Raw genomic sequence first — 9,623 nt, 5'->3', positions numbered from 1 at the left:
TAATAACTTGAATTAAATATTATTTCTATTATTTTACAATCGGATTTTCTAATAAAATTATAAGTCGGTTTAATTATTATCATGTATAAAAGAATAGACATTATTATTTAATTATAAATTAAACTAGCTGTTACCCGCCCGCTCCGCTGGGCACTTCATAGAATTGTATTTTTAGAGATCTAGACTTGAAATTTAATGGGAGTATTGTTTAGATTTGTACAGATTTCAAATTTCATCAGATTGGCCCGTACCTTTTATCCCTGTGATTATTCTAGCTAATATTCATTGTAAATTTTAATGTGCAATCACTATGACATTCCAGTGCTTTTTTCCAAAAATGAATAATGACTGAAACGAAGAAAAAAATTTGAAATGATCATTGAAAGTTTCAGTTAAAGTAATTGCGCGTCTCATAAGTGAAGTTGAAATTTGGCTAGCTTAAAGCGTGACGAATTTTGCCGTTAATTTAAATTTCCTCCGTGACATCAATTTTTCATAGAAACTTATTTGTACATGTTTTAACGAATTCTCTTAGAATAAATAGCCAAATTCCTTTTTCACATCTCAAGTGCTTAGAAAATGCATTCATTTCAATCTGTTACGTTCCCGCGATCCGGTAATAAGAACAATTCATGGGTTATGTGATCAGCAAAAATAAAATGTATGCAAAATTCTTAGTCCGTTGAGTGAATAGCTACATGTAAAGTTAAATTTTGGAAACCTTACAATGACTTTTTTTGCCGCTGCCAAAGAGACGATTGTTGTGAGAAAATATAATTATTAAAAAAGGAAAATATTTAAATCCGTTGGCCTTGGAGGCCATTCCCGTAAGTTCCTGTTTCTCTTGAGATTCTATCAAATTCTATATCTGTAGGAACTGTATTTGAAAAGTATAAATTTTTTTTGATTACTCATCACTCCCACACTCTTGTATGGGAGAGGAATTTCATAAGATCCTATTCGAGAAAATTTCTACATTATAAACTAAAGGTTTCAACAAAACTTCAAGTCCATAGAAACTTTTGTTTGGAAATGAGAGATTTTCATTGTTAACACCCCCGCGATCCCTTCTAGGGTTAGAATTCGAGAAAATCCGTTCTTATAAGAACTAAGAGCTATAGCTGAGCTTGACATCATACACGAAGATTCTCACCAAATTTAGAGTCTGTAGAAGTTACAGTTTGGAAATTAAAATTTTAGATTTTAGCACCCATCCCCGAAATTCCTATCGGAAATAGTCTTTATTGAAGTTCATTGTGAGATGATCTCTACATAAGAAATAAAAGATTTTTACCAAATTTAGAGTTTTTAGCAGCTATATTTTGGAAATTAAGATTTTTTATTGTTAACACCCACCCCCGCGATCCTTATTGGAGGTAATTCGTTGTAAAGTCCGTTCTTAAATAATTTCTATATTATATGTAGAAAACTCTTACTAAATTTGGGGTCTGTAGGAGCTATAGCTTGGAAAATAAAAATTATATTTGTTAACAACTACCCCCACAAACCCCTGTGAGGTGAACCATCGTGAAATTCGTTCGTATATTATTTCTACATCTCTTACAGATAATTCTTACCCAATTTGGAATATATGGGAGCTGTAGTTTACAAACGGGAATTTTTTATTGTTAACGCCCCCGCAATTCTCTTTGAGGTAGAATATCGTAGAATTCGTTCATAAATTATTTTTCCATCACTTACAGAAAGTTCCTACAAAATTTGGAGTCTGTAAGAGCTACAACTTTAAAATTCAAAATTTCCATTGTTTATACCCATCCCCGCAACCCCTGTGGGGTGAGATATCGTAAAATTCGTTTATAGATTATTTCTATATCTCTTACAGAAGATTCCTACCAAATTTGGAGTTGATAGAAACTATAGTTTAAGAACGGGAATTTTTCATTGTTAACGCCGTCGCAAACCCCTTTGGGGGAGGAATTTAATAAAATCCATTCTTAGCTGAACTTGACAGGAAAATTATACCGGAAGATTTCTACCAAATTTAGAGTCTATAAAAGTTACAGTTTGGAAATTGAAATTGAAAATTCTAACGCTCACCCCCGCAATCGCTATTGAAGGTAGAATTTATTGAAATCCTCACTTAGATCACTTCTAAATCACACATAGAAGACTCTCACCGAATTTGGAGTCTGTCGGAGCTATAGCTCGGAAATTTAAAATTGTAATTGTTAACACCCACCCCCGAAACCCATACTTGGAGTAGGTTATCATTAAATACGCTCTTAGATTGTTTCTACCTCAAATATAGCAGATTCTTACCAAATTTGGAGCCTATAGGAGCTACAGCTCGGAAATTTTAAATTTTCATTGTTAAGACCCACCCCCGCACTCCTCTGTGGAGTGGGATATCGTAAAATTCGTTCATATATTATTTTTACATCACTTACACAAAATTCATACAAAATTAGGAGTCTGTAGGAGCTAGAAGTCGGAAATTTTTAATTTTCATTGTTAACGTCCACCCCCGCAATCCATATTGGAAGTAGATTGTCGTAAAATCCGCTCTTAGATCATTTTTAGATCACATATAGGAGATTCCTACCAAATTTGAAGTCGATAGGAGCTATAGGTTAAAAATGGGAATTTTCTATTGTTAACGCCCCCGCAACCCCCCTTGTGGGTGGAATTTCGTAAAATCCGTTCTTAGCTGACCTCTACTCGGCGAAAGGAATATTCCTACCAAATTTCAAGTCGCTACGCCTTATGGTTCCAGAGATATCGTGATGAGTCAATATATAGGTGGGAATCTCTTATATATATATAGATAATAATTAAATAATGATTTAATAGTAAATTAATTAAATAATAATTATTAATTATAAATTAAATACAAGATAATAATTATTAATTATTTTAACTCAATTTTGCTTAACTACAATATTATATAAAGTTAGATTTTAACAGTAAATGTTATTTAACAATATTATTTTTGTTTAGTTACATATGGTTTTTTATTATTCTTTGTTAATTTTAGAACAAGGGTTTATTGAGTTTCACACGTGTCTTTTACGACTTTTCCTCATAGGGTTTTAAATTCCATGTGGCGAGAAATAGTCCTTGAATTACTCAAGTACTTTTTATGGGTTCTGAAAATTCGGTTACAATGTCCTTTTGTACCGAAATATGTTTTTCCCTTATTTTATTTTATTTTCTTTTATAAATAAAACAGAGTTAACCAAAAGATGTTTATTACAACTGGTTAGAGTAAAAGCATGAAATAAATGATTTGAATATTTACTTCGAATATAAAATTTAACTAATTTTAATCATTTAATATTTACTAATTTGAATATTTCGTTTGAATTCACGCTCTCATAATAGATAGCGCTCTAATAACAGGTAGCGTCACCTGCTGGATGCACTAGGTGCATCACATCTCCCCCCTTAATAAAAAAAAAAAAGTGTGTTGGTTTAACAACACCTTTTTTTTATCATCATTACAACTCATTCGGGTCTTCATTTTCGCTAATATCTTGATTAATATCAGGGTGAATGTGAGCAATTTTTAATTTGTTCGGATGTACTACTTTAGTTTTATTATTATTAATAGCTATCATAACATTTAAATCTTCATATACTTCTATTATTTTATAAGGGCCGTCCCATTGACGATCAAATTTCGACTGTCTGGGTTCCTTTAATAAATATACGAGGTCGTTTACCCTGAATTCTTTAGGATTTTGTTTTCTATCATAATAAGCTTTAGATCGAGCCTTGGCTCGACGCAAATTTTCGCCAGCAGTAGCTTGGGTAGTGGTAATCTTACTGAATAGGTCATGAAAATACTGTATATAAGTTCTTGGGATCTCTTCTTGGGCAAATTCTGAAGGTATTCGCGCTTTCCTCCTGAAAATAAGTTCGTGGGGGGAGTGAACCCGCTTGATTCATGGACTGCCGTATTATAGGAGAACATTCCATAGACAATCCATTGATCCCACTCTTCCTCTGTACAATAATGTTTTAGGTATTCTATAAACACATGGTGTGCTCGTTCGAGAGAGCCTAGAGATTCTGGATGGAAAGCAGTTGATTTTATCTGTTTGATTTTAAAGATTTGACAAAATGTTTTCATCATTTGACTTGTGAAGTTACTACCTTGATCAGTGTGGATGACTTTTGGACATCCAAATCTGGCAATAAAATGTTTCGCAAAGGCAAGGGCAACAGTGGCTGAATCTATTTTAGATATCGGAATAGCGTCAGAGTACTTAGTGAGATTATCTTGAATTGTTAATAAATAACGATGTCCATTGACTGTTTGGGGTAATGGGCCGACAATATCCATTTGTATTTTGTCAAAGGCTTTCTCTGGGGTATCGGTTATTATCATGGGTTGTTTCGTTTTTACTCGTACTAATTTATTTTTTTGACAACTATCGCAGGTCCTAACAAACTTTGCAACATCACCCGTCATATTTTCCCAATAAAAATTTTCTCTAATACGATTATACAATTTTTTAACACCAAAGTGACCGCCCACAACAGAGTTATGGTATTCTCTAATAATATTCATCCGTTCATTCGGTGGGGGTAAATGTATTTCCCCTGAACAGATCGTAATAGGGATGGTAAAATCGATTCCGATTCTATCCGAGAATCGATTCTGTGGTCAAAAAACTCGATTATTTAGACTCGATTTCCAGTTATCAGAATCGATTCTTAGTGATCGAGTCTATAATTTATTTTAATGCCGGAGTAATAACACTATAGCATCAATGGGGTTCCGTTTTGCCAAACTCAGCCACTTGAGAGCAGCACATTAGCAAGTTTTTTAAAGCGCAAGTTTTCAAATATGATCACCAAAGAAAAAAAAAGTTTCATATGAAAAATTAGTTTACTAGCTATAATTCAACGAGAATTGAAAATTAATCGACGCAATAAACATTAAAATTTATATAACTATTTTTTTTATAAGTTATGTGAATTTAATAATAATAATTATACTATACCTATATTTAAGTTATACCTAATGTTTTGGAGTGGACACGTGTTGATAAGTCATTGTGAAAAAAATAATTTAACAATATAATTAATACCAAAAAATGGGAAAGTGTTCAGTTCCTTTTTGTAAAGGAAAAGCTACTTTTACTTTTCCAAAAAACGAAAAATGTCGGATTCTTTGGGAAAAAGCCATAAGTGTCAATTTTCAATCATCAAAATCATCAAGGTTATGTTCGATCCATTTCGAAAAAGATTTAATTATTGAAAAAAAAGAGAGTTTCTATACAGGTATGAAATTAATTCATTTAACGTAGATTTATATTGTAGTAATTTAATATCCGTATCAAGTAACTTTAATAGGTGGTTTTTTTTAGGAGTCACAACATCCAAGAAGTACTTAAAACCTAATGCTGTACCAACACTTATGTTGGAGCTCGAAGCAGAAAAATCAAGGCGTTCAGAAAAAATTCGGAAAGCTCTTTTCGAAGAAGATTCTAACAATTGATCATCATCATTGCCTTTGTCGCTTTTAGATGATCCAATAAATATCTCTGAAAATATTGCCAACAGTTTGATTGAATCACCGATAAAGAATTGTATATCATCAGTACCATCATCATCAAATGAAAATAATGAAATTACTGAGCTACAAAAAAAAATAGAGCTTCGAAGTTCACCAATAAATAAAGAAACATTGATAGATCATCAAATTGAAGAGCCATTTGCATCAACTAATATTCAAGATTGCTCAACAATCTCAAGCATGTCATACATACCCACTGATTACTATAATATCGATGTACAAATGGAAGAAGAGGTCTATTCATTGCCAATGTCAGAAAGTAGTAATTCAGATTACATGGAATCAAATCATGTGAAATCGTTGGAAGTAAAAAAACAAAAATCTGCCGTGAGAAAAAAATGTTTTAGTTCAGTTGGTATCCAAGTTGGCCGTGGACCTTTATCTGTTCAATCAATTTCTCACCGAGATGATGTAATACATTACTATACTGGATTAGGAAATTATGCCAAATTTCAATTTGTGTATGGTACATTAAGTGATTATGTTGATCGCATTAAATATGTTAAAGGTCAAGTTAACTCTGTAGAACCTGAGGACATGTTTTTGTTGATACTTATGAAGTTACGAAGAAATATTCCAGATTTTGGATTGAGTATTTATTTTGGAATTAGTGAAGCTGTTGTCCGCAATATTTTTAATACTTGGATCCATATGATTTACCAGCTTTGGTCATTGATAGATACTTGGCCATCCCGAGAAGTTGTCGACTTTTATATGCCAGAAGGATTTAAAAAGTTATATCCATCAACAAGAGTCATTGTTGATGCTACTGAAATACCCATTGATAAGCCATCAAATCCAATAGCTCAACAAGCTACATTTAGCACATATAAGAACAAAAATACTGTGAAAGTATTAGTGGGAGGATCGCCTGATGGCATTTTATGCTATCATTCTGCAGCGTATGGAGGTAGTACAAGTGATAGACAAATAGTAGAAAGATCGGATCTCGTTAAAAAATGTCAAAAAGGTGATTCCGTAATGGCTGATCGTGGTTTTAATGTGCAAGATATTTTTGAATCACAGGGAGTAACTGTCAATATACCTCACTTTTTGAAAGGTAAACAACTTCCAAATGTGACAGTATTATCCGATCGCAAATTAGCATCGAAACGGGTACACATTGAACGATTAATTGGGCTGACAAAAACTTATAAAATCTTACGAGAACCTTTGAATCCAAATTATACGCGTCTAGCTACGAAAATTTTTTCTATATGTCTAATGTTATGCAACTTTCGTGAATCTGTTGTTAACTCGGCCGCATAAAATGATATCTCCAAGACAAAGGACACACTTGGAAAATTATAATAAATAATGAACTTACATTTATTTCGTGTACATTTTGTTTTGTAATTAAAATTTGTATATTTAAAACGATTCAGTTCTGCTGTATAACTAATATAACAATAATTATACTTTTTATAAGAAAATATAAATATGATTATAAATACATTAACTTTTATATAAAACGTAAATTTTCATTGCTTCTTTTTTACTTTTTAAAAATAGTACTGTAATTTTTATATAAATAACGATCTAAAATAGCAACACGAAAATAATCCTCAAAGAATTTTGTTAAACGTTGAACCATTAATGTTATGAAGTTATTGTCATCACGGCGAATAGTTATAACAATTGTTTCAATTGTTGTATATACTATAAACTTTGCAATGTATCTGCCTGTAACAAAAAGCTGGCCTTGAATTTGGTAGTAGTACAGATGGTTTTTTTTTAATCGTAAATTGTTTCTTTCGTCAAGATACAGGTATGGCAAAGTTTTTTCCGTTATAGAAGAGAATCTACGGGAATAAGAACACTTAATTTCTACTACTGTGTCATTTCCTATGAGCCCATCTGGAGAAGCTCCTAAAAAAGGGTAAGTTGGACTTATAAATAGTCCGCATTTATCTATTTTAACACCAGTGGATTCGTAGATTTCCAGCGCTTTACTTTCATTTTCTTTACCCCAATCTGTAGACTTTGATTTAAACGGTTCTTGATTAATCAAGCTAATAGAAAATTGTATTTGGGCTTCTTCATCTCGAATTATGCAGCATTTATAAAAATTACTGGCTGTGATTCTATTTTGACGATATTTAAACCAACTTTTACTTTGACTTTGCTCTCTTGTTTCTTCTTCAATTTCTTTTATATCATCAGTGGTTATTGACAGTAGTTTAAATTTATTTAACAGCTGCTCTTCTGGATTCACATTTGTGTAGTCATAGTCCCAAATTGCACAATATATATTAGCTGGTTCGAACAGACGAAGGAATGGCATCGTTGTTCGGTTAGTTGCAGCAAAATTTATTGCTCGATTGCGTTGCTTTTCGCAGTACAATTGTTTGTTCACAATACTTGGATCTAAAACGACTGGATCCGAAAATGGTTCAAGATTTTGATTTTTTTTTGGCAACAATTCAGCTTTGATGGGCGAGCCAAAAAAAGATTTTGCCGGCTTATGAAATGATTGAAGTTTTTGAGTACAAACTGTTCTCAAAGTAATTTTCTTATCTCTACCCTAAAAGTAACAACCAAAATTGTTGAGGTACAATTTTCTAGTCATGAAAACTAAATTATTGCTAAGATTTGTAATATCAATCCAATTACCATTTCTTCCATTGCCCAAAGAAGTACTGCGACGTGTTTACAATGAGCTGTATCACCACCACCTACAGCACATTCGCAATGAGTCTCTTCAATAAAACCAGTATTGGACATTTGAATATCACATTTATACTGTACTGATTTTTTCATTTGGGCCAAACAATGTCCTTGAATGAAAATTGAGCTATTACTTTGTGCTATCCTGGCATGAAGAAGATATCGATTTTCGTACATTTCTTTGCCAAGATTTTTCAGCACATCATACCTGCAAAAAAAATTTACTCTTTGTTACATTGTCATACATTCTGTCAATTAAGTCATGCGTATTATTATCATTATGAACCTCTGCAAAAAAAGTTCTACTCGTTCCTTGGTTATTAAAGGAATTTTAGTTGCGGCATTAATATCTTTATAATGCGTATTGTCTGGTGTCCAGAATACTGCATCAGGATCTTGTTGATGTAATTGGAAAAAACCTTTATTCTCATCCGCAAAAATTAACCTGCATAATTAGTAATAGTTACTTTTTTTTTAATTAAATAAATTTTGTTATTAGTTCGCTAATTAAATATTGTAATGACATACGATATTGTTAGGTTAATTACCGAAATTTAATATTTACATACCGTTCTTGTAAATTTTTTTTTTTACCTGTGGTACGAAGTCCACGTCTTTTTAATTCTTGCTTTAATTGTTCAACATTCCAGGTAAAATATTTGTTTTCTTTATCCATTTTTTTTGTAAGCACATAACAGTCACTATTATTAACTTCAAATATTTGCGCGACAAAAAATGATCTATGCTGCTGCCCCCTGGGCCGAGTTTGACAAAAACGGATCCCCATATATTAAATAAAAAATGGCCCAAAGTAATTTTATATTTCATTATGAAAATATTTTAAATTTAGCGCTCTCTGTGCGTTCGCATTCAATCGGATTGCGTTCAATTCAAATATTTGAGAAAATTTTTATTTTCATTTGTATATGATTTTAATATGGTATTGAAATCTTGTCTGTATAGGTGAAATTTTGAAAAAAGAAATTAAGTCATCGAAAACTCTTGTGATTACCTGCGAAAATAATCTTACAGATCATCAACCATCTTCAGGTAGTAATGATCTGTGGGATTTTTTAGACGACGCTGTGCAACACAACATTCAAGTCGCTGACAGTGATGAAGCAGATGAAGCAGGCGGTCTGCCTATCGAACTTATGCAGTTTATTAATCGATCTACAGTAGACTGGAAAACTAATCCTAACCTGATTGTAACTTGGAAATCGCTCGAATCTGATTACCCTTATTTGTCGACTGTAGCTATAAAATACTTAAGTGTGGTTGCAACATCAACACCGTGTGAACGCTTATTTTCACACTCAGGGTTGATTGCAAATCAGCTCAGAAGTACATTATCACCCAATCATTTGAATATGTTGGTTATCTTAAAATCTATCTTACAAATTCGTGGTTA

At 32.3% G+C, this 9,623-nt stretch overlaps 1 protein-coding gene across 1 annotated transcript; it reads right to left on the bottom strand.

Moving 5' to 3' along the window:
* Nucleotides 1-6,926: 6,926 nt before the first annotated feature.
* On the bottom strand, nucleotides 6,927-9,623 carry LOC123258935. Its single transcript, XM_044719191.1, has 5 exons — nucleotides 8,782-9,623; nucleotides 8,499-8,657; nucleotides 8,159-8,420; nucleotides 7,352-8,069; nucleotides 6,927-6,943 (listed from the first exon to the last, which is right to left on the bottom strand). The coding sequence occupies exons 1-5, from the start codon at nucleotides 8,997-8,999 to the stop codon at nucleotides 6,927-6,929; spliced, it is 1,374 nt and encodes a 457-aa protein (XP_044575126.1). The 5' UTR covers nucleotides 9,000-9,623.

Source organism: Cotesia glomerata, linkage group LG2 (assembly GCF_020080835.1).
Source record: "Cotesia glomerata isolate CgM1 linkage group LG2, MPM_Cglom_v2.3, whole genome shotgun sequence".
Taxonomy (NCBI): domain Eukaryota; kingdom Metazoa; phylum Arthropoda; class Insecta; order Hymenoptera; family Braconidae; genus Cotesia; species Cotesia glomerata.
The sequence above is the reverse complement of the archived record's forward strand: the minus strand, read 5'-3'. Positions and strand labels throughout refer to the sequence as shown.

Bases quoted from the DNA above. Each gene is read 5' to 3' on its own strand.
- LOC123258935 (XM_044719191.1), bottom strand. From the start codon at position 8,999: ATGGGGATCCGTTTTTGTCAAACTCGGCCCAGGGGGCAGCAGCATAGA. The intron at 8,421-8,498 runs GTTCATAATGAT...TTTTTTTTGCAG, and splicing joins GTAGAACTTTTTTTGCAGAG to GTATGATGTGCTGAAAAATC. The intron at 8,070-8,158 runs GTAATTGGATTG...TGTTACTTTTAG, and splicing joins TTTGGGCAATGGAAGAAATG to GGTAGAGATAAGAAAATTAC.